At 56.9% G+C, this 24,131-nt stretch overlaps 4 protein-coding genes across 5 annotated transcripts in view; 1 reads left to right on the forward strand and 3 right to left on the reverse strand.

The window, feature by feature from the left end:
- Positions 1-283: 283 nt before the first annotated feature.
- Positions 284-4,250, reverse strand: PYCR3 (pyrroline-5-carboxylate reductase 3). The gene is made up of 6 exons (XM_049765591.1): positions 4,117-4,250; positions 2,449-2,513; positions 1,508-1,687; positions 946-1,158; positions 739-831; positions 284-644 (listed from the first exon to the last, which is right to left on the reverse strand). The coding sequence occupies exons 1-6, from the start codon at positions 4,229-4,231 to the stop codon at positions 462-464; spliced, it is 849 nt and encodes a 282-aa protein (XP_049621548.1). The 5' UTR covers positions 4,232-4,250; the 3' UTR covers positions 284-461.
- Positions 4,251-5,487: 1,237 nt separating this feature from the next.
- On the reverse strand, positions 5,488-8,596 carry GFUS (GDP-L-fucose synthase). The gene is made up of 10 exons (XM_049765594.1): positions 8,430-8,596; positions 8,094-8,208; positions 7,163-7,291; positions 6,910-6,983; positions 6,700-6,833; positions 6,562-6,626; positions 6,251-6,317; positions 6,061-6,140; positions 5,846-5,945; positions 5,488-5,742 (listed from the first exon to the last, which is right to left on the reverse strand). The coding sequence occupies exons 1-10, from the start codon at positions 8,573-8,575 to the stop codon at positions 5,687-5,689; spliced, it is 966 nt and encodes a 321-aa protein (XP_049621551.1). The 5' UTR covers positions 8,576-8,596; the 3' UTR covers positions 5,488-5,686.
- A 3,286-nt stretch (positions 8,597-11,882) lies between these two features.
- On the forward strand, positions 11,883-17,293 carry ZNF623 (zinc finger protein 623). Of its 2 annotated transcripts, none has more exons than XM_049765583.1 (2): positions 11,883-11,975; positions 15,737-17,293. In XM_049765583.1, the coding sequence occupies exon 2, from the start codon at positions 15,800-15,802 to the stop codon at positions 17,108-17,110; it is 1,311 nt and encodes a 436-aa protein (XP_049621540.1). In that variant the 5' UTR covers positions 11,883-11,975; positions 15,737-15,799; the 3' UTR covers positions 17,111-17,293. The 2 variants fall into 2 exon arrangements, with proteins under 2 accessions (XP_049621540.1, XP_049621539.1); XM_049765582.1 differs by lacking the exon at positions 11,883-11,975 and adding an exon at positions 14,489-14,789.
- Positions 17,294-18,086: 793 nt separating this feature from the next.
- The window catches only part of CCDC166 (coiled-coil domain containing 166), an 8,290-nt gene continuing 2,245 nt past the window's right edge, over positions 18,087-24,131 (reverse strand). Inside the window, exon 4 of the mRNA XM_049765633.1 lies at positions 18,087-18,167. Within this exon, the coding sequence (XP_049621590.1) occupies positions 18,087-18,167 (81 nt within the window). The remainder of the gene's footprint in view (positions 18,168-24,131) is intronic.

Consider the following 24,131-nt stretch of genomic DNA (forward strand, 5'->3'; position numbering starts at 1 on the left):
TGCACTTGAACTCATAGGATGTGGTCTACAGGCACAGTTGTAGAGTGAGTCCTGGGGAAGCTCTGTAATAAAGGTCGTAAGAGTTCAATGCTGACCTCTCCAGCTCCCTTTGTATGGGGCCCAAATTGTCTCCAGGCCAGACCTGCTCAGGCTAGACTTGTGTCTCCAGCAGGTGCACTGAGGTGAGCGCTGGGCTGGGTCAGAAACAGAACTCTGAGAGCTTCAGTACCTGGTGGCCGTTGGCATCTTTATTTCCCAGCACAGGGAGGACCCCAGGAGGATGGAGACTGGAGGACGCAGAGGGGCTGGGAAGGGCAGTGGGCCTGGGGTCCTGCCGTGGCTTGCGGAGCCTTCTGGGCTTGGAGAGCCACGTCCTACAGTCAGGGCCCCTCCTGGTGGCTTTACCCCATCCCTACTGCCCCCCCGAGGGAAGCCAAGGCAGATAGGTCCCTGCCTCCTCTCTACTTTTTGCTCAGCTCTCTGGCCCGGCAGGTGGCAGCCTCCACGGCGTCCATGACAGCTGCCCGCAGCCCACCTCGCTCCAATGCGTGCAGGCCGTGGATGGTGGTGCCACCGGGCGTGCACACGTCCGTCCGCAGTTGGGCTGGATGCTGGCCACCCTGCAGGAGCATCCTAGCTGTGCCCTGGAGAGAGGAGATGCATGCCTCCAGCTCAGTGGCCCAGCCCCTGGAAGCCCCATCTCCCTCCCTCCCTGCTCTCCCCAGAGGCACCCCTCACCAGCAGCGTCTGGGCAGCGATGCGATGTGCCAGGCCACTGGGCAAGCCCATCTTGACAGCACCTTCGGCCAGGGCTTCGGAGAAGGCACACACCTGGGGTGGCAGACAGGTGGGCTGATGTTAGTCTCATCTCCAATCTCTGCCACTCAAGGGACCAACACATGGCCAAGACCCGATCCCGGGAGCCCTGAGGGGCACGACACTCACAAAGGCTACGCCGCTGCCGCTGAGGCCGGTGTGGACGTCTATGTGGACCTCGGGCACCTCCTCGCACTGTCCACAGGCTCCCAGCAGGGTCTGCAGGAGTTGGGCCTCACTGTCCCTCACATGGCGGCCCCGTGCCAGGACTATGGCCCCCTCCTGGACCATACAGGGCAAGTTGGGTGACACCCGGAGGACCCGGGCCATGGGGGGCAGCAGCTGTGGGGAGAGGTAGACATCAGTGTGCTTGCATATGGCGGGGGAAGAATCCTGGCTTGGCATCCACTCGTTCCATTCATCCTCATTTCTGGAAGGACATCCTGACTGGAACCAGTCTGAGCTGCCAGTGACAGGAAACCGGCATCAAGCCACTCACTTCTTTTTTTTGGTTTTTGGGCCACACCCGTTTGACGCTCAGGGGTTACTCCTGGCTATACGCTCAGAAATCGCCCCTGGCTTGGGGGGACCATATGGGACACCGGGGGATCGAACCACGGTCCGTCCTACACTAGCGCTTGCAAGGCAGACACTTTACCTCTAGCGCCACCTTCCCGGCCCTGCCACTCACCTCTTCTAAGGTGCTTAGTGAGATCCCTGCAGCCACGGACACCAGGATATGCTGAGAGGTAACCACGGAGGCCACCTCTACCAGGACGGAGGGCAGGATGTGGGGCTTGGTGGCAAAGAAGACCAGCTGGCATGTCTGCAGCACTTCCTGGTTAGAGTGCGTCGTCTTGCAGCCCAGGGCCTGGGTGACATGAAGGCGTATGTGAAAGGGTGTCCGCCCAGCCTACAGACTGCTGCAGTGCTGCATCACCCCCTCCCCCAAAGCCCAGACTCATGCTACAACCTGGCATTTCACAGACCCCCAACATCTGTACTTTCCCTGTGCGCCCAAGTCCATACCCAAGCCTGCTTGCAGCCATGCCATGCATACATACACACATCACTATAGACAGAGCCTTCCCACTTGACACTCCACAGCCTTCACGCGCCTTCACTGGCCCGGTCTGGCCAGTCTCAAAACTAACTCGTTTCTTTTTTTGTTTGTTTTTGTTTTTGAGTCACATCCGGCAGCTCTCAGGGGTTCCTCCTGGCTCTATGCTCAGAAATTGCTCCTGGCAGGCACAGGGGACCATATGGGATGCCGGGATTTGAACCACCGTCCTTCTGCATGCAAGGTAAACGCTTTACCTCTATGCTATCTCTCTGGCCCCACTAGCTCAGTTCTTGGTTTTATGAAGGTCTTATTGGGTTGGAGATATAGCACAGCGGAAGGGCGTTTGCCTGGCATGTGGCTAACCCAGGACTGACCTGGGTTTGATCCCTGGCATTCCATATGGTCCCCCAAACCTGCCAGGAGTAACCCCCAAGTGCTGCCAGGTGTGACCCAAAAACAAAAGAAGGAAGAAAAGGTCTTGTCTTAGAGGGGAGGAGCCAAAAGAGCCCCCTACCCCCAATGCACCCCATGACTGAGCGTCAGCATGGTAAGAAGTTGGCCCAGCTCACCCGGAAGTGGCAGAGGTTCCTGTCTGAGGGCGCGCTGGCCAACACGAGCTGCGCTTCCACTTTTCCTGGAGGGAAATATATGGAGAGTGGGCATGGGAGCAACCGCCTGGCCCTGTCAGAGGTTGTCCATCCTACCTTGGACCCTGTTTCTGACTGCCAGATACTGCAAGAACCCCATGCTCAGGGGTTGGAGTTAACACAACAGGGAGGGCGTATGCCTTGTACATGGCCAACTGGGGTTCAATCTCCTGGCATCCCAAAGGGTTCCCTGAGCACCAAGTAATTCCTGAGTGTAGATCCAGGAGTAACTCCTGAGCACCACTGGGTATGGCTCCAAAACCAACAAAAAGGACCTCCTTGATCAACGGAGCCCTGTCCGTTTGGGATTCAGCAGTCACACCCATTGAATTTGGGGGCTGCCTGACTGCGATGGGGGAAGTGAGACACCAAGTCTGCATGGCACATGCTTCCCACGTGGATAACTGATAGGGATTGTGTGGGCAAGAAAAGCCCAATGGGGGGCCAGATCGATAGCACTGCGGTAGTGCATTTACCTTGCACACAGCTGACCCGGGACGGAGCTGGGTGCGATCCCAGGCGTCCCACATGGTCCCCCAAGCCAGGAGCGATTTCTGAGCGCATAGCCAGGAGTAACCCCTGAGTGCCACAGGGTTAAAAAAGCCCAATGGTTGGGGCCAGAGAGATGGCATGGAGGTAAGGCGTTTGCCTTTCATGCAGAAAGTCGGTGGTTCGAATCCCGACATCCTAGAGGGTCCCCGAGGCTGCCAGGAGCGATTTCTGAGCGTGGAGTCAGGAGGAACCCCTGAGCGCTGCCGGGTGTAAACCCCCCCCCCAAAAAAAAAGAAGCCCAATGAGGGCAATTTTCCCCAGGAGGGGCAACAACCCTCAGCAGGGAGGTGAGCTCATGCCACAGGGGCACTCAGTGGACACTAGGCAGCATAAACTCCATAACCCCACAGGTGGCAGCACCTCCTGTTCTGCAGATGGACTAACCCTGAAAAGCAAAACAAACTAGATTTCAAGGCCTCTGGACCTTAGCATGCAGCTGAGAGCAGAAAAGCACCCCATAATCTACACAGAAGGCTTCTCATTAGGGACCTTTCCAGCCCTGTGTCTCCACCAGGATGATTTCAGCCTCCGCCAAGATCCCCTAGGGATGAGGCCAGGGACTTTGTCACATATGCAGGGAAAACAATGCCCAGGGTGGAACCCCTGCAGGGGCTCACACAGCTGGTGCAGAATTGCAAAGGCAGGAAGGCAGCCACCAAGCTGGCAATCCCGGGCCCAATGCTGCCCAAGAAAACATTCCAGGGGCTGGAGCGATAGCATGAAGGCGAGGCGTTTGCCTTGCATGCAGAAGCTCGGTGGTTCGAATCCTGGCATCCCATGTGATCCCCCGAGCCTGCCAGGAGTGATTTCTGAGCATAGAGCCAGGAGGAACCCCTGAGTGCTGCCGGGTGGGACCCCAAAACGAAAAAACAAAACAAAACAAGAAAGACAAACATTGCTGTGATCAAGCTTTCGTGCAGCTCCATTCAACCATGAAGAGGAGCCACTGCAGTGACCAGGCCGCCCTGGAGTCCAGTCCACTCCGGTGCCCTGCTCCTCCCCAATGCACTTACCCCGGGGTGCACTGCACCCACCTACCTGCTCGGATGAGGCCGCTCGCGATGGCCTCGGCCATGCGGCCCGCGCCCACGAAACCCACGCGTGACGGGCCCCGAGTGGAGCCCGGGGACTCTGCAGCCAAGGCCGCCGCCATCGTGCTCCGGCCCACTACGATTGGCTGCAGGCCTGGCCACCCCTACCCGATCGTGGACCACCCCCAGGGCTGCTCATTGGCCCCGATGCAGGTGAGCAGCCTCCGACCGGAGCTGACGTGCCTCTGAGCCAGGGGAAGGGGAGGTGCTGGGAGCCCAGGCCTGCTGGGCCCGCTGGGGATGCTCCCAGGGACCCTGGCTTTCTGCAGGACAGCTTGTCGTGCTTTCTAGTCCCAGGCGAAGGTCGAATGGAAAGAGGCCAGAGAGATAAAACTGCAAGGAGAGAGCTAGCCTCCATCGATCGCAGCTGACCTGGGTTCGAGCCCCAGCATTTCAGATGGTCCCCAGCCTGCCAGGATTGATTCCTGAGTGTAGAGCCAGGAGGAATCCCTGAGCGTGGGTTTCTGGGACGTGGCCCCAAAATTAAAGGGGGCGAGATCTGCACAGGTGGGAAAGGAAATGCCCAGAATCCCTGCAGTGGGTGCCAATAGCCGTACCCCATGGGCTGCCCTCACCCTGCATTTCCACGAGCAGCTTCCTGGACAGCAGGATGGCAAGTTGGTGGGGCACGTGCCAAATGCAAGGGGTTGGGGGATGTTGGGTTACTGAGCCTACCCTAATCAATAATTGTACTCCACCCTAGGGTGTAGCCTGGTGATCGTATGTGTATTGGATGTTCCTTACTTGGTATTCTGCTCCCACCCAGGTGGTACCTGATTCTTGTCAATGGGGTTTGGGCTGGAGAGATAGCATAGAGGTAAGGCATATTTGCCTTGCATGCAGGACGGTGGTTCAAATCCCAGCATCCCATACAGTACCCTGTGACTGCCAGGGGCGATTTCTGAGCATAGAGCCAAGAGGAACCCCTGAGCGCTGCCGGGTGTGACCCAAAAACCATAAATAATAAATAAATAAATAAATAAATAAATAAATAAATAAAAACAAGGGTCTGAGGAAGGCTGGGGCTCATTCTTCGATCTTCCACTGAGCTACGTTCCATCTTAGGAGCAGAAAGCTTTTGTGGTTTGAATTCCTTGCTTGAGCACTGGATTTCTTGAACCCACTCTTATACCTCTTCACTGTGTGGATTATTTTCTGTGGCTCTCTACAACTGGAACTGTTCCCCCCGACCTAATCGGACAGGGGAATGGGAGCTGCCTTTCCCGTCTGGGAGCTCGGTGGGAATCAAACCTTAACCAATCTCCTAGAGAACATGACAGTTCAGGGGAGACAGCCGGAAAGAGGTACTGGGGCCAGACCAGTGAAATGCACTTTATTGAGGGTCGAGGTTCCCTGGGGAACTGCCGTGAGCAGCAGTGCCAGGCCGAGCCTTGGGTTCCCTGAGGACCAACAGGACAAGGGTGCCTCTGGTAAGCTGCTTGGATTCGACCGGACGTGGGTGCCTCTGGCGCTGGCAGACTGGGCCTGGGGTCTGGGAGGGGGGGCGCCCCTTGGCATCACTTCCGGGCCAGCTCGTAGTTCTCGGTGAACCAGGCACACGTCTCCTGCACGGCTGCCAGACAGACACACAAGGAGGGCACCAGGCCTGTGAGTGTCCCGCTAGGCGTCCCACCGGGGAAGCTGCGGCCCAAATCTGAAGTCCGGTGGGGGCTCACCCTGCCTGAAAGGAGTGAAGCGGAAGTCCGGCAGGTAGGATCGCAGCTTGCTATTACTGGCCGTCTTCTTAAACTGGCCGTCAGACTTGCTGACATCGAACTAGGAGACTGGTCAAGGAACAGAGAAGCGGCCGCTACTGCGCTTCCATCATCCCTTCACCCCCACCCAGTGGCTACTGAGGGGCCAGCTCCAGTCTTCATGGAGCCAAGGATACAGTGACTTCCCCTCGGAAGTCCATGGCGTCTATCACAGCTTCAGCTGCCTCCCGAATGGAGACCTCGTCTTCCTCGCCCACTGTGCAAGGAAAGGTCAGATTAAATCTCTTCTGCACCCGGGCCACCCAGCATCCCTGCTCGCAGCCACCCGGAGGACAGAGAGGGCCCAAGGGGCTGCAGGACTCGCACCTGACAGGATGATGGGTTCCACCTCGTTGTACTCCCGCAGGACCCAAATGAAGAGACGGGCCAAGTCCTAGAGGTCAGAGGAGCAAGATCGAAAGGCAGCTCCCCCAAATGCCCTGGCCCGGGCTCCACCCACAGTGATGCCCAGCCCACACCCGGCGGCCCAGGCTCTTTCTCAGGGTCAGAAGCCTCCAGGAGCATCACCAGGATCAGCGTCTGCTCCTCAGCTCCAGCCCACCGTGGCCTGCCCAGGTTCCCTGTCACAACCAGGCCCATGGGACACTGTCATCGGCAACGCCCGCTCGGGGACCCACCAGTGAGTAGATGAACTGCCTCCGGGGCTTCCCTGAGCCCCACACCGTCAGGGCTGAGCCGCTGCCTGCAGAGGTGGGAGGGCGTGTGGGAGGGCGCCAGGCAGGGGGCCCGTGGCAAGGGTGGGGACAGGCACTCACTCTTGGCCAGGTGCACCTTGTGGATGAGGCCCGGCAGCACGTGGCCGTCCTCGATGTTGAAGTTGTCGTGGGGCCCGAAGACGTTGGTGGGGATGACAGCCGTGAAGGTACAGCCATGTTGCTGGAAGTAGGCCCTGTGAGGACAGGCAGCCGGTGTCATGGTGGGAAGGGCATGGGCACAGCCCCCGCCCACCCCAAGCGAGAGAGCACCTGTTCTGTACGTCGATCATCCTTTTGGCATAGGAGTAGCCGAAATTGCTGTTGTGCGGAGGCCCGTTGTGGATCTGGGGCGACAGAAGAGGTTCTGGGCCATTTACCACGCCCCTCCAGTTTCAGCCTGCCCATATGAGCCCTTCCTGCGCCCTACAACTGCCCAGTTCCGCCCCTCCCTTTGGCCCCACCCCTCCAGTTAGGCCAGTCCACCATTCCAGTCCTGCCCCTTCCAGCCTGCCCCGGCCCTCACCATGGTTTCATCGATTGGGTAGGTGGTCTTGTCTGGGAAGATGCAGGTAGACAGGCAGGACACCACCTTGCGCACACCCACTTCGAAGGCTGCGTGTAGGACATTGTCGTTGATGTGCACGTTCATCCTCTGCAGGGGGTGTTGGCGGGTCGGGAACACCGGGTACAGAGGCAGGGACACTGTCTGACCCCTCCGAAGCAGACAGTGCCAGACCCCCGACCACTGGCATGTCCTAACTGCTTCCCTGGACCAGACAAAGTTCCTGGGCAGACCTTCCAAAATTCACTGCTCAGTCCAGCCCAGAGCAGCTCTGCACCCCGCTGAAGGGGTCTGAAGTTCCGAGAGAAGGGACCTACAGTCCACCTATCAGGGTGCAGGAGACTGAGGCTGGGAAGGCTGGTCACATGCATGGCTGGGAGGAGAGAAGGGCAGCTGCGCTCCTGCCGGGAATGTTGAAGCCCCAAAGCACCTGCTGCAGGTGGGTCAGAGAGCATAGAGCTGGCCTTCATCCTCCTGGTGCCCACCCCCATCCCCAGGGGGACATAGGCACCCAAAGCCCATGGGGCTGGCTCAGAGGAGCTAGACATGCACAGGTAGGCCAGGTGGGCAAGTCTGGGGGCCCAGAGGGCTCAGAAGCAGCAACTATTCAGTATCTACAGCAGAAACTAGTTTTTGAAGCTTCCGATCTCTCCCGCCTACAGACACCAGGTCTGTTCCTCAGGGCCCGGATCCATGGCACACCAGGTAAGATGCCCACCATAGGGCATCCCTATGGTCCCCAGAGCACTAATCATTACTGGGCGTGGCTCTCCAACCGACCAACCAAAAACCCTAAGCCTCAGGACTTCTCTGGGTGGGATCCGAGCAGGGGAAACAGCCAGAAAGTTCCCGAGCCCAGGATCTGCGCCCCAGCATTCCCTGGGGCCCTTACCCAGAAGTCCAGATTGTACTTCATGTTGCGGAACAGACCCCCCACCATTGCAGCAAGATGAATGACATGCGTGGGCCGGACCTTCTCAAACAGGGTTCTAGTCTGTGCAGCATCCCTGAGGGCAAACGGGCATCAGGGACCTCCTTGGAGGCTGAGAGTGAGGGCACAGGGGGACAGAGGGTCCCTAGGACTGAGGGGCAAAAGACTACGCCAGCCCAGAGACTGGTTGGGAAGAGGTGGCAGACTTCTAGTGTTTGTCTGGAAGCAGAGCCAGGTCCCCCCTAGACCGCAGCCTGGACATGGGTAGTGGCGGGTGTGCACAGAGGTTGCACTCACGTGAGATCAGCGTCCTTCGAGGAGACGAACACCCAGTCCTCGCCGGGCAGCAAGGCCCCATCCGCCACCACCTTCTGGATGGCTCTGCCCACCAACCCCGAGCCCCCCGTCACCAGAATTCGCATCGCCCCTTGGGGCTCCTCCATCCTGGCTGTACCTGCAGGGAAAATGATCTAAGGTGAGACACTCGTGGCCCCCATCTGAGGGAGCCTCAGTCTGGCCTGTCGGGGTCCAGCACAGCCCTACAGTCCTGGGTTGGTCTAAGGCTAGGGTGTGGGATGGAGGCAAAGGGCAGGGATGGGAGCCTAGGGAGAGGTCCTCAGGCCCACTGGGGTTGTGTGGGGGTGTTTGCAAAGGTCCCAGGGCTCAGGTGGGGTGTCTGCAGAGGTCCCTGGGGTTGTGTGGGGTCTCTGCAGAAGTCCCAGGGCTCAGGAGGGGTGTCTGCAAAGGTCCTTGCTGTTGTGTAGGGTGTCTGCAGACACAACCCAAGTGGGCCTGAGGACAGGTAGGCCCAGCTCGCAGGCCAAGTGTGTGTGTGTGTCTGTGTGTGTGTGGAAACTAGGCAGGCCTTGGGACTCACACCCCTCGGTGCCCACTAAGTTCTCCAGCGCCCAGGTCCCCCTGCACCCCGAAATCCCACAGCTCCATATCTGGGGGCGCCCTGCAAGCCGGCTCGGGTCTGGGGATCCTCCCTCCCAGGCCTCCCTGCACGCCCGAGCCCAGCCCAGCAGCATCACACGCTGCCCCGCGCGCCCCGGGCCCCCTGTCCCGCGCCTCGACTCACCTGCCAGCCACCCCGAGCTCCACCGGGTTCCCAGCCACGTTACCCCAACAGGTACTGGGCAGGGCTTGGGCAGGACCAGGCGAGCCTCCTCCCACGGAATCCTGGGAAATGGAGTTCGAGGCCGCGCGGCAGCCTGGGAAATGGAGTTTCTCCACCCTGAGTTCAAGCCTAGCTTGCTGTGCTTTGTTCTATTTTTGGGGTTTGGGGGCCACACCTAGCGATGCTCAGGGGGTGAACTCCTGGCTATGCACTCAGAACTCACTCCTGGAGGTGCTCTGTTGGTGATATGTGGTGCCAGGGATCAAACATTGGTCTTCCATGTATGTGCAAGGCAAATGCCCTATCATGGCCCTGACTGACCTCAAAATTCGCATGGTCATGATCACCATCCTACTGGGTACCTGGACATCCCATGATAGGGAGGAGAGGGACCCTCAGGATGACGGGTCTGGGAGATTCAGTGCACAGGTGCCCCAGGTTCCCAGAGGCAATCACAAAGAACATGTCCTTGTTTTCCTGTTCTGCTGGCCAAAGCAACCCTGGGCTCCCCATCTGGTGCAGGACCAGATAGGGGCTGGACAGGTGGGAGGAGCTTCAAGGATACAGAGCTGGAAGGGGGTTAGGGGACTGACTTTGGAATCAGCAGAGTAAGAAGGGCTTGGCCAGGAGGCATTAGGGGTTCTGCAAAGGCTCTGGGGGATAGAAGAAGGGAGGGTCTACAGCGGTAAGAGATCTTACCGCTGATCTCACAGAAAAGTCTGTGCTGAGCCTAGACGAGGGCTCAGGAAAGCAGCAGGAAGGAGGCTGATGTCTTAAGGCTCCAGACTTGTACCTTTCCCTTACCAGCCTCCTTCTAGATGTACCCTGAGTACACCTCAGCACTGGCTTGCCTACGCAGTACCACAGCGTCCAGTGCCCAGGTCAATTCCTGCCTGCAGCTGGAATCGGCTCAGGCCATATTATCTCCCCAGGACAGAGCAAGAGAGAATTGGCAGCTCAGGACCTGGGCCCTCAGAGTGGAGAAATTCTATTATTATGCAAATGGAGCTGGCTGAAAAATGAGTTTGTGCCCCAAATCTGCTCTTCAGATTGGTGAAGCTCCATTTTACATGGGATCCCCCTGTGTTGGATTCCCCCCTTGAGGCTGTTCCTGAACTACCTGGGAGACAGAACCCAGTAGAGCAAAGCTTCAGAGACACAGCTCCAGAGATGGGGAAGGACAGCACAAAGAGGGGTGTTATCTCCCCATGATCAGTGGTCATTCTCAGGCTTGACTTTGGGCTCCCTCACATAGATTTCTGGTTAAGGGAGATTACAGGTCACTTTTATTGCCCAATGTGTTGCTCCCCAAACATTCCTATATCTCAGTATTTATGTTTATCTTCTCCCTAGCACCTTACTTCCCGCTGGCTATGCTTCTGCCGTGTCCTGCCACCATGCACATAACCCAGTTCCTCTTGTCCTACGTAAGCATTATTGGAATGGAATAAAGTGTCCCTGATCATCAGCCTGGGACGTGTTCTTTTCCGGTCATCAGCTGGGAGAAACATATCCGGTCCTCAACACACTGGGAGGATGGAAGTTGACTCTCGCTGGCTGACTGGGTCAGCACAGACAGAGGGCAGTGAGGAGGCTCTCAAGGGGGGACCTGAGAACCTGAAAAGCAGACCTGGAAGTACCTAGTGATCCTTGGATTGCGTCCTGTGCTTGGCAGACTCCTCCTGGTACAGATTAAGCTTGGAGACCATCTTGTACTGCTCACTTCTTCCTTCCAGAAGCTGAGTAGAATTGGGAGCAGGAAGAAGTGCAGGCTGGTTTGATGGCATTAAAGCCCATCTTGGGCTGATATGACAGTGGTAGGGCATCTGCCTTTCATACAGCTGACCCGGGTTCATCCCCTGAGTTCCACCAGTAGTGAATCCCGAGCATGATCCAGGAGGAAGCCCTGAGCACCATCAAAAATGACAAACAAGGGCTGGAGTGATAGCACAACAGTAGGGCGTTTGCCTTGCATGCTGCTGACCCAGGACAGACATGGGTTTGATCCCTGGTATCCCATAAGGTCCCCTGAGCCTGCCAGGAGCGATTTCTGAGCAACGAGCCAGAAGTAACCCCTGAATGCTGCTGGGTGTGATCCAAAAACAAAAAAAGGAGGAGGAGGAAGAAGAAGGAAGAAAAGAAGAGGAAGAAGAGGTAGAACAAAGAAGAAAGAAGAGAAGAAGAGGAAGAAGAGGTAAAAGAAGAAAAGGAGGAGGAGAAAAAAAGAAGGAAAAGAAGAGGAAGAGGAAGAAGAGAGAGGAGAAAGATTATACCAGAAGAGAAGAAAAGAAGGGAGAGGAAGAGAGAGCCCGGCCCGCCCCCCGTCTACCCCGCAGCCAGCCCCGCCCCGCACAAAGCCACGCCCACACACGCCCACGCCCTAACCATCAGCCATGCCCCATCCTCGCGCGTAGCTCCTCAGCCACGCCCAGTCCTCCATTTCCGCCTCCATGTCAGCCCCGCCCCTCCAGCCAACAGGCCACGCCCCCTGCCGTGCCCTCGTCCAGACCCGCCCCCTCCCCTGCTCACAAGGGCGCGCCGGCCGGAAGTGGCTGCCCCCGGTGGAGGCGTCGAGTTGGCGGCGCTAGAGCGTCTCCGGAAGTCGCCCGGGCGGGGTCTCGGCGGACTTCCGGCCGCTGGGCGCGGGCGGCCGAGTGGGCTTTGTCGGGCGTACGCCGGCGGCTCCGGGGCAGGGGGCGCCGTGCTCGGGCCGCCGGCGTCGGGTGAGTGCGCGGCGCGTGTGCACGTCGGTCCCGGGCCCGGGGCTGCAGGGCCGAGCGTCCCAGGAGCCTCCTCGGGGGGCGGCGCCGGCCCGTGCGCCTGCGCTGCCCACTAGGCTTCCTCTTCGGCCCTACCTGGCCCGCTCGCTCGCACAAGAGCTGTGGTCTTTGCTGGGGGTCGGATCTTGCGGCCGGTCCACGCGTGGGGTCGCCTGGGGCCCTGGGGCGGCCTCAGGGGTGGGGAGGGAGGGCTCGAGGCGGGCAGGAGCACTTTAGGGGAGTCCCTGGACAGGGGGCCAAGGGGGACACAGACACAGCCCGGCTGCAGACTAGGCCGCTGCCACCTCCAGGACTTGATGGGGACGGTGTCAAGGCTGGGGCTGCAGGTGCTGGGTGTTTAGTACCTGTTCACCGGGTGTGCTGGCTCTTGGTCTTCCCAAGGTGCAGCTCCTCAAAAAACTCCTTCCCTCAGTGCTCACTGACAGGCCAGCCTCAGTGACAGGCCAGCCCTTCATGGGCCTCCCCCTGCGCCTCCCGCCTGGCCTGGCAGCCCAGGACCACTCGCACCCCGGCCTGGCCCGGCCCCCGCCTCCTTTCTAGCTTCCCAAACTGTCCCTGTCTTGCTTCCTTTTGTATTTTCCATCTAATTTTTTTTGGGGTCACACCCTCCTGGCTCTATGCTCAGAAATCACTCCTGGCGGGCTCAAGTGGGGGGACCCTATGGGATGCCATATGGGATTCGAACCCCCGTCCTTCTGCACGCAAGGCAAATGCCCTACTCTCCTTGCTATCTCTCCGTCTTCCATCTAAATTTTTGTTTGTTTGTTTGTTTGTTTTGGTCCACACCTGGCTGCGCTCAGGAGTTTTTACCCAGGTCCAGGTGGGCCCTTGCAAGGTAGACAACTGGCCTTGCTATCGGTCACTCTGGCTCCCCATCCATTTTAGTAAAAGAACATCAGTCTCATTTTGCTGGAACTCACGAAACAATAGCAAAGCAGAACCAGAAAGATCAGAAAAGGTTTTGCTTCCTCTTTTTACATCACCGTGTTTATTCAGAGCAGGCGTGCTTTGGTTTGTTCATTTGTTTCAAGGGTTGTTCCTGGGGTGCGCAGGGGCCACTCCCAGTTCTGTTTTTGTTGTTTGTTTGTTTGTTTTTGGGTCACACCCGGCAGCACTCAAGGGTTCCTCCTGGCTCTACGCTCAAAATCGCTCCTGGCAGGCTCGGGGGACCATATGGGATGCCAGGATTCTGACCATCGACCTTCTGCGCGCAAGGTGTAAATGCCTTACCTCCGTGCTATCTCTCTGGCCCACTCCCAGTTCCGTGATATACTCTCTCGTCAGCTCTCAGCATGTTTAGTTTGGGGGAAAAGCCCCCTAAGCAGAGCCCAGGAGATCCTGAGGCCCTTCCTGTGATTCGTGGCCACCTGGACTGGTGGTCCAACATGAGGCTGAGCACCACATCATCCAAAGACAAAACAAAAAAGTTTTGTGGCTGGAGAGAGATTCCAGCACGGAAGGTGTTTGCTTTGCGCACAGCTGACACTGGTTCTATCCCTGGCACCACATATGCAAGCCCTGCCATGAATGACCCCGGATCCAGGCTGGGAGTAAATCCTGAGTACTTCCCACCACCCTGTTAGGTGGTGGCCTAACAGAAAATAAATCAAACCAAAATATGCTGAAGGTCGCACATAGTCTCAGAGAACCTCAGGAGATGAATGTGAACGGATTCCCAGAAGCATCACAGACTTGCTTTTGCTTCAGAAAGATGACCAGGCAGGGCTGGGATGGGATGCACTCTGAGACACCCCAAAACTTGCCCCCAGTCCCGCCCAACACTAACCCTGGTGGGTAGAGTCTAGAGTACGTGCATGGCAGCTGGGGTGCAGGGGCCCCCTGGGAGCTGTGACTCCGAGTTAGCCAGTGTACTGGCAGGTGTCTCTGACCTACATCTGGTCGCAGGGGAGACCTTGGACATGTTTCAGAGGCCTGGAGCTCTGCTGGGCCCCCGTGATCGTTGGTGCGCATGGCCCTCTCCCTGCCTCATCAGCTGGGCCTGGCTCCTGAGCATGTGTGAGGTCAATGGTGGGTGGCTCTGTGGTCTGGCCTGGGGTTTCTTTGCCCCAGAGAAAGCCAATGCCAGCAGTCTTCATTCTGGCTGCACACCTCCCGCCTGCTGGCTCTCCTTACGCAGTACCACACACGATGCCCAATACCCAGGCACAGCTGTGATCCCGTAGCACTGCCCAGAAGAACTGAGGGCCCCGTGTCTGGGACGACAAGCAACAGCGGGGTTCAGTGAGGCAGAGGGGTCAGGGCTGGGACAGTGCAGGAAGGGGGGCTTTTGCACTGATCTATTCGTGGGGTCTGGAGCTGGAGCTCACACTGAGGAGACAGGACCTCAGTGTGTGCATAGATGTCAGTGAGACACTGGCCGTGTCGAGGCACACATGGGAAAATGTTATGCATGTCCAGGAGGTGGAAGTTGGAGGGGGTGGACGGAACCTGGCCCAGATTCAGACAGCAACACGGTGGACTGGGAAGGAAGCCTCGAGCAGGAGAGTGGGGAGGTGGGTTGCCTGTCCCTGCCTATTTACCTCTTAGCCCAGTCAGTACAGAGATGGGGGCTCTCCTGGCCTGGCCCCAAGCTAATCAAGAGAGTGAAGAGTCACTGGTGTGGCCATTTGAGGGCCCCAGGAAGTGACTTCATGGGGAAGAAAAATTCCACCCAAAGGAGTGGGTGGGGAGGCATGACCTCTGGGGCACTCGGCCTGTTCTGCCAAGGATGGCTGGAGTGTGGCTGGCACCTGCCCTGTACATCCTGAAAACACTCTGTGCCAGGCCGGGCTTGAGCCAAAGGAGGTCACTCAGGCCGCAGAGGGCAGGGTTCTGCCAATAGCCTGGTTCGGAAACAGATTTGCCCAGACTGGGCACCACGATCCCAAGCAGAGCTGGTGTCTCATGCCGTCTCTGCCACAGGGCCTCTTGTGCTTGAACTTTGCTCTCACCTGCTGCTTTTTGCTGGGTTCTGCCTAGTCACTTGGCAGGTGCCTCAGTCCCAAGGTGTGGGGCTAGTCCTCTCAGCTGTACCTTCCTTTTTCCTCCCTACAGCTCCTCCCCAAGCTGGTCTGATTGCAGGCTGGAGGTGCTCACAGTGGTGGCCCTTCTTTTCTGCCAATGCCACTGACCCTGACACATCCCCTTGGGGAGGGGAGCCCATGCTGGCGGTCCATGCTGGCTGCCCGCTTCCTAGCCACCTGCTTGCATGTTGGTGGGGCAGGTCTGCTAAGATGCAGCTACAGGACAGGATCCAGAGCATCCTTCCCACAGGGACCTGTGCCCCCTCCTGAGGAGATTTGCTGCTTCCTGTTGAGGTTAGATTTTTGTTGTCGTTTTTTTGGGGTCATACCCAGAGGCACTCAAGGGTTACTCCTGGCTGTAGTTCAGAAATTGCTCCTGGCAGGCACGGGGGAACCACATGGGATGCCAGGATTTGAACCACCGTTCTGTCCTGGATCGGCTGCTTGCAAAGCAAATGCCCTACTGGTGTGCTGTCTATCACTCCGGCTCCCTGAAGTTTGATTTTTGCACTTTGAAGGAGACGTGTATGATGGTAGCCGGGGCCACCGGGGCACAAGGTCTACGTAGAATCCAAGTCCTGTCTGTCCATGTCTGTCCATCCGTCTGTCCCTGCTTTGCATGGGCCCCGCCTCAGCCTGCCTGACTACAAGGAGGGGTGACCATCTTCTGTTCTGTTTCAGGGCCTGTCTTGAAGGAGACGCGGAGCCTGACTTGCTGGGGATGGAAAAACACACGAGGAAGCCATGTCAGAAACACTGACAGTGATGGAGCCTCCCGCTCCCGAGCCCAGATCTGGGGGACCCCTCCCTCCCGTGAGCTTTCCCCCTTGGGAGGTCCATGCAGGAGGGACAGCCGAGTTGGGCACAGGGGCCGCTGGCAGCCCCGAGCCGGGCTCTGACCTTCTGTCCCTGCAAAGGGGGCTCCTGGGCAGAGAGGACCCGCAGGACCTTCCGTGGAGCCCTGACGATCCTCTCCCGGGAGAGGAGGCCGGACAGGGCCCAAGGGCCCGGCCCCGAGACAGCCTGTTCGTGTGCGGCGCCTGCGGCAGGGACTTCGCACGCTACCCCGACCTGGCCGAGCACCAGCGAGCGCATGCAGGTAAGCAGGCCCTGGAGCCGGTGGCCGCGCTGGACCTGGCCCGCCTCCCTCCTGGCCACGGCCATGGCCATGGCCACGACAGGCCCTTCGCGTGCCGGGAGTGCGGCAAGCGCTTCGGCCAGAGCTCCCTGCTCCTGCGCCACCAGCGCATCCACACGGGCGAGCGGCCCTACGAGTGCAGCGAGTGCGGCAAGGCCTTCCTGCGCAGCTCCAGCCTGGTCCGGCACTTCGAGACGCACACCGAGGTGCGGCAGCACGAGTGCGGGGAGTGCGGCAAGGCCTTCCGCCACCGCTCGGACCTCCTGGAGCACCGGCGCATCCACACCGGCGAGCGGCCCTTCGCGTGCCGGGAGTGCGGCAAGGCCTTCATCCGCAGCTCCAAGCTGGCCCAGCACCAGCGCGTGCACACGGGCGAGCGGCCCTACGTGTGCGGCCACTGCGGGAAGCGCTTCAGCCAGACGTCCAACTTCACGCAGCACCAGCGCATCCACACGGGCGAGAAGCTGTACGCCTGCGGCGAGTGCGGCAAGGCCTTCTTCCTCAGCTCCTACCTCATCCGCCACCAGAAGGTCCACACCGGCGAGCGGGTGTACGCCTGCCAGGAGTGCGGCAAGGCCTTCCTGCAGAAGGCGCACCTCACGGAGCACCAGAAGATCCACTCCGGCCAGCGGCCCTTCGAGTGCCAGCACTGCGGCAAGGGCTTCATCCAGAGCTCCAAGCTGCTGCTGCACCAGGCCGTGCACACCGGGGAGAAGCCCTACGCGTGCAGCCGCTGCGGGAAGGGCTTCATCCAGAGGGCCAACTTCCTGCAGCACCAGAAGCTCCATGCTGAGGAGCCGAGGGCCCCCGACCTCTGCGCCGCTGGCCCGAGGGCTTCTTCCAAGGGGCTGAGCCCAGCTCAGGGTGAGAAGCCTAGAGGGCAGGGGTGTTCGCCTCCAGCGCCGAGGACCCTGTGAGCACCGCCGGCTTCTGTCTGATGCAGGCTGAGCATCACAGCTTCCAGTGGACGGAACCGTCCGACACTTGCTCAGGACTGTGGGGTGGGCACAGCACAGCACAGCACAGGGAAGCCGGCCTGGAGAGAAGGTTCCACACTGTCCGGGTACAATTCTCACCTCTTGAAAGGAGAACTTTGCTGTCTTTTTTTTTTGGGGGGGGGGGAGGCCACACCTGGCGGTGCTCAGGGGTTACTCCTGGCTGTCTGCTCAGAAATAGCTCCTGGCAGGCACGGGGGACCCTATGGGACACCGGGATTCGAACCAACCACCTTTGGTCCTGGATCGGCTGCTTGCAAGGCAAACGCCGCTGTGCTATCTCTCCGGGCCCACTTTGTTGTCTTGTTACCTGTAAGAGTCCACAATCGGCACCAGAGTCACAGCACAGCGCGGAGGGCCTTTTCCTTGCACATGGCCAACCTGGGTTCGATACCCAGCACCCCATAGGGTCCTCTGAGCCTGCCAAGAGCAATTTCTGAGTGCAGATCCAGATTAACCCCCGAGCACTGCCAGGTGTGGCCTCAAAACCAATAATAATAAAAAGAGTGCATGATCTCAGACGTGTTATCTGAAAGTTCCAGAAAGACATTTGCCGGGCCCACAGCACCTGCCGGCTTCCTGATGTCCCACAGGAGAAGGGCCCCAGGTCCTGCCTCTTCAGACCTCCTCATTATTGAGCCCCTCTCCGTTCCCTGCTGCAGCTGCATGGTGCTGGACTCCATGACACACGTCCTCTGCTTTCTGACCCTCTGTGTCTTCAGGTGACTCCTTGATGACTCACCAGGTGCCCCTGGTTTCCATGAAGTGAAACACCAAAGCGAGTGGAGATTCCAACCGATCTGCAGTCCAGATCCGCCTCCAAGGGAAAAGCCCAATCTGCTGCCCCAGAGCATGGTCCTCTCTCTGCTCGCTCCCTCAGCCCCAGTGACATCTCTTTCTAGTTAAAGGTGGTCTTGTAGTTCTTGTTCTGGAACTCCATGGAAATGGGCTCATAAGGTTCGTGCTGCCGCCCCTTTAGCTGATGGGTCAGGCTGGAACTGTCACTTCCGGACACTGACCTGTGAGCACCATGTCAGACCCTCCTCTGCTGTGGAAAATGTGCTTCCAGCTGTGACTCTTAGAAATAAAATGACGATGATCATTTACGTAAAAGCATTTGTTTACATGTGCCTCTTTATTTCGCTCCTTTGGGGGGCACACCTGGCAGCGCTCAGTGATTAATCTTGTCTCAGCACTAAGGAATCCCTCCTGGCAGGTGTGGGGACTACATGTAATACTGGGGAATTGAACCTAGGTCAGCAGCAGGCAAAGCAAATGCCCTCCCCCACTATGCTACCACTCAGGCCCCATTTCATTTCTCTTGGAGTCCTAGAAATTTAATTGCTGGGTTACCAGGCAAGTGCATTTTGTTTGGGGGGGCCACACCCAGAAATCAAGGCAAGTACCTGACTCACTGTATTATCTCTGCCCTCAGTCATGCACTTTGTAACTGTCGGAGTAAGTGCCGGCAACTCCCCTGTCATATTGACTCTGATGATGGGACACAAGTGTGGGTGCTCCCAGGCCCCCTCCCAGCACCTGGTGTTGCTCTTCCAGAATTAGGTCCTTTCTTTGAGTTTACGGGTGTCCCCTTTTGCTTGTTTTTGAACTAAATTCGGGTTCTATTTGCAAAATTTGAGGCAGTGGAGGGACTGGAGACAAAGAGGAAAAGCAGTCAGCAGAGAGTATGGTTTCTCATGGCAGAAAGTGGAGAGCACATCTGCACATTCCAGCCTGATGGTGGAATTGCTTTAAGTTAGCATTTCTGAAGGACCTCCATGAACCTTCATCAGGCATAGGATGAGGGTCGCCTAGGTTTGGATGCTTGGATACAGTGTGCAGACAGAGTGATAGCAGAGTGATTGGCCATTTGCCTTGCATGTGGCCCGATTCAGGACAGACCCAGGTTCAAGCTCAGATATATCCTGTGGTTACAAAGCCTGCCAGGAGTGTTCTAGCACAGAGCCAGGAGTAAACTGAATGCTGCGGGAGTGCCCCAAACGCCCCAAAATGCTTCAGATTACAATCTAGTCTGGTTATTTTGGGGCCAGTGATAGCACATGGTAGGGTGTTTGCCTTGCACTTGGTGACCCAGGACAGACCCAGGTTCTATCCCCAGCATGCTATATGGTCCCCCAATCCTGCTGGGAGTGATTTCTGAGCACAGAGCCAGGAGTAACCCTTGAGTGCCGCGGAGTGTCACCCCTCTATAAGAAAGCGCTTGTAGGTGTAGACAGCTCTGGCAGGTTGACATGAGCATCTACTTGTTTGTGCATTACTTGAGAGTTCTGAGTAGTAGCTTCTCTTCTACCTAAACTGAGACAGAAGCATGCGGCTCTATGCCAAGAAAAGTCACAAGTTTGTTCAGAAATTGGCAAGACTGTGGGGCTTGAGTGAGAGTCAAGCAGGTAGGGCACTAGCCTTGAATGCTGTTGGCCTGGGTTCGACCCTCGGCATCCCATATGGTCCTCCAAGCACCACTAGGAGTAAGTCCTGAGTTAAGGGCCAGGAGTTAACCAATGATGGATGTCTCCCCCCCCCCCCCCCGCAAAAGGTAGAAAGAGTAGAGAAAGAAGGAAAAAAGACAATAATAAGACCAGAGATAGAGGGGTTAAGATTACCTTAACAAACTCTGGAAGCATAAGCCCCCATTAAGGAAGATATAGTTAGGACACTACAGGATATGGGCCTCAGAGGTGTCTTCAGTAAATTGGCTTCACAGCAAAGAAAACAAAAGGAGAGTAAACAGATAGGACCACAGCAAATTAAGAAGTTTGTTTTTTTGTTTGTTTGTTTGTTTGTTTTTGGGTCACACCCAGCGATGCTCAGGGGTTACTCCTGGCTGTCTGCTCAGAAATCGCTCCTGGCAGGCACGGGGGACCATATGGGACACTGGGATTTTAACCAACCACCTTTGGTCCTGGATCGGCTGCTTTGCAAGGCAAATGCCACTGTGCTATCTCTCCGGGCCCAAATTAAGAAGTTTTTACGTGGCAAAAGAAACTTGGTCTAAAATTAAATCACCCTGCTGAGCAGAAGAGGATATTTTCATATACTTCAGAGAAAGGATTCATACCCAAGATACAGAAAGCACAATAATAAAATAATAGCCCCATCCAGAAATGGGAGAGGGGCTTGGCAGACAGCCCCACAGAGGACAGGTGCATACCCTGTTCATGGTGTTTTTATTAGGGAAATACGTGTCAGCAGTGAGGTATTGTCTGACACCAGTGAGAAGCATTGATCAGACACCCTGGAAACAGCTAGTGCCAGCAAGGGACGAGGAAAGGACTGTAAAGGAGCCTTGTTCACTGTTGTGGATGTGTGGTTATGGTCTGGCTGTCATGGAATGTAGTACAAATTCCTACACAGAGAGACCATAGTGATAGCACAGTCGTAGGGCGTTTACCTTGCATGCTGCCGACCTGGGGCAGACTTGGTTTTGATTTCCTATATACCATATGTTCCCCCAAGTCTGCCAGGAGCAACTTCTGAGTGCAGAGCCAGGAGTAACCCCTGAGCGTCTCGGTGTGGCCCAAAACAAAACAAAATTTAAGAAAAAGCACAACTCTGCCCATTGCAGTGCTCAGTTATTGAACCAGGATATAAAAACCCAAACAGATGAAGCAGTAAGGAAGCTATGATATTGTACAACATAGAACACTATGCCAAAGAAAGAATCTTGCTATGTTCTGCAACTTGGATGAAAGTGGAGCAAAATGGGCCCGGAGAGATAGCACAGCGATGTTTGCCTTGCAAGCAGCTCATCCAGGACCAAAGGTGGTTGGTTCGAATCCCAGTGTCCCATATGGTCCCCCGTGCCTGCCAGGAGCTATTTCTGAGCAGACAGCCCGGAGTAACTCCTGAGCACCGCCGGGTGTGATTTCCCCCCCCCCCCCAAAAAAAAAAAAAAAAAAAGTGGAACAAAATAAGAGGACAAGTCCTGGATGATCTCACCCATCTGTGGCATACAGAGCAACAAAAGGAAAGAAGTAGTGTTGAGCAATGACAAGCCCTGAGCCTTGAATCACAAAACTGAGATCACAAAACAGGGAGGAGTGGTTGGAGGGGAGAGGGCAGCGCATACATCAGTGTGGGGAGCCTACTATGGAGAAACCTCAGGTGGGACCCCCCCCCATGTTCCACACTGTTGTAGTTTTCAGGGTGGGACTTCCTGATTATGGGTAGAGCTCAGGGCAGGACTTCCCATTTGTGCAGGGAGGTTCATGGTGGGACTTCCTGTCTGTAGAGAGAGAGAGCTGGGAGGACTTCCTGTCTGTGCAGGTGGTACAGGGTGGGACTTCTATCTCTGAAGGTAATTCAGAATGGGGCTTTGTAGCATTAAATAATTAAGGATGGACCTGGATGGTGAAGGATGGAGGTGGATGGAGGTGGAATCTTTCTCTGCCATCCCAGGCCACGTGGCTCCGCAACCCCCATCCAGCTGGCGGGTCCCAGGTTTAGGTGAAGGGTGGAATCAGACTCATCCAGAGACAGGCATCAGGAAGCATCAACTTTATTCATGCCCTATTCACCACATATGTGTGGCCTATCTCATAACCTTTTAAGCAATTGCTATTCTTAGCTAGCCCTGCTTCCTAACTCCTTTCAGCCATCTTCCCTCTCACCTCCATGCTGGCCAAAGACCAAAAGGGCAGGGACCCAAAAAAGCCCAGAGACCTAATCCCCTGGGTCAAAGGCCTTATTTACCTTTTCCAAGACCCCTCCCAGGAATGGGCGGGGTCTTGCAGGTAAGGTCAAGTTACCTAGGGAGAAAGGGTGGGGGAATGAGGCTTCAGGGCTTCTTGACTGAAGAGAGAGCTGCTGGGGCACTTCCTGCCTGTGCAGTTGACTGCGGGGGGACTTACTGTGGTGGGGCTTCCTTACTGTGTCTGTGCCGGTAGGTCAGTGAATGTGGTTGTTGCTTTCAGTGGAGAGGATCTCAGTGTGGATTTGGCTGCCGATGTTCAAGGGCCACACTGTGCCCAGGACTTTGCTTCTCACAAAGTCACCCTGGTGCCAGAAGCCTATTTCTGAGGGACATTCTGCTTCTCGTGGGACTCTAGCAATCTGCTGCTCAGACTGGGCCATACGACCATGTTGAAAGCAGACAGCCCTCTTCATTGAGTGAAGCCAGCAGGGCAGCGTCTCCCTGTCCTCCCAGTACAGGCCTTCAGGGAGAGGTAGGTTTGATCTCAGTGCAGGGACATGTTATGCTGTTCTAACTTTCCTCGCCCTAGTTCTATGATCAGGGGCTGCCGAAATCTCAGCATCCCGCGGCCTTAGCAGTGGAGTCAGGCCATGGCTGCCTGTCCCCTTGTGCTAGCTGCCCTCTTGGTAAAGGGGTTCAGTGATCTGGAGGCCTCCAGCTTCTGGGCCAGAGGGTCAGCCATGTGCTTGCTGCAGGGCACCCTGAGCATCCATACAGGGCTAGCTGGTAGCAGAGCAAGATTCTAGTAAAAAGACAAACTGAACTGTAGGACTGTTGTCCCTCCTTACCTCATTTCCCTTTTGTAGTTGTTGTTGTAGTTGTTTTTGTTTTTGTTGTTGTTGGGCCACACCCAGCTGTGCTCAGAGATAACTCCTGGCTCTAAGCTCAGGAATCTCTTCTGGTGGGTTGGGTGGGGGGGGAACCATATCAAACCTGTTGGCCAAGTGCAAGGCAAACACCCTCTGGCTGTACTATCTGTGCTATCACTCCTAACCCTAAGTTCCACTTTTTATGCTTTAGCTTTTTTTTTTTTTTTTTTTTTGGTTTTTGGGTCACACCCTGTGACGCTCAGGGGTTACTCCTGGCTATGCGCTCAGAAGTTGCTCCTGGCTTCTTGGGGGACCATATGGGATGCCGGGGGATCGAACCGCGGTCCGTCCTAGGCTAGCGCAGGCAAGGCAGGCACCTTACCTCCAGCGCCACCGCCCGGCCCCTGCTTTAGCTTTAAGTCGGGAGCTCATGCTGAATTGAGGGGGCTTCTGAGCTGCTGGGTTTTGCTTCTCATCCCTTGGAGGAGCAGAAACCTGGCTCTGGACAGCAGAATGGTGCTCATCTCAGGCAGGACCGGCTGCAGAGGAAGGGCATCAGGCGCCTCTGAGGGGACTCAGCACTACCTGCCACTGCTGCTGCTCACCAGCCTGTGGGGACCGTATCCTCCTCCAAGGCTCTGCAGGCACAGCCTGACCTGACCCGGCCCAGCCAACATGGGAAAGACTTCCACACTCTTTTTTCTTTTTCTTTTTTTTTTTTTTTTTTTTTTTTGGTTTTTGGGTCACACCCGGCGGTGCTCAGGGGTTACTCCTGGCTGTCTGCTCAGAAATAGCTCCTGGCAGGCACGGGGGACCATATGGGACACCGGGATTCGAACCAACCACCTTGGGTCCTGGATCGGCTGCTTGCAAGGCAAACACCGCTGTGCTATCTCTCCGGGCCCGACTTCCACACTCTTAATGAAGCAGCGGCCAAGGGGGTTATGGGGGGGTGGGGCCTGCCTTCCAGTCTTCCCCAAACTGCTCATGTCCACAGTCACACGTGGGCCACTAAGCGGGGTCCTGCCAGTGAGCAGAATCTCCCTAGAGAGTGGTGTGACCAAATGAGTGGTAGGCCATAAGAGTGTAGGCCTGGGCCCGGAGAGATAGCACAGCGGCGTGTGGGAGACCGCGCACCCCACAGCGGCGTTTGCCTTGCAAGCAGCCGATCCAGGACCAAAGGTGGTTGGTGGAATCCCGGTGTCCCATATGATCCCCCGTGCCTGCCAGGAGCTATTTCTGAGCAGACAGACAGGAGTAACCCCTGAGCACTGCCGGGTGTGACCCAAAAACCAAAACAAACAAACAAACAAAAAAAGAGTGTAGGCCTTCCAGGGAGACTGGTGGGAGGGCAAGCCTCAAAGCAACAGACACTGTGAGCCCAACTCTCCTGGGATCCTGGCCGCACCCCTGGGCATGGCTC

Source organism: Suncus etruscus, chromosome 19 (genome assembly GCF_024139225.1).
Source record: "Suncus etruscus isolate mSunEtr1 chromosome 19, mSunEtr1.pri.cur, whole genome shotgun sequence".
Lineage (NCBI taxonomy): Eukaryota > Metazoa > Chordata > Mammalia > Eulipotyphla > Soricidae > Suncus > Suncus etruscus.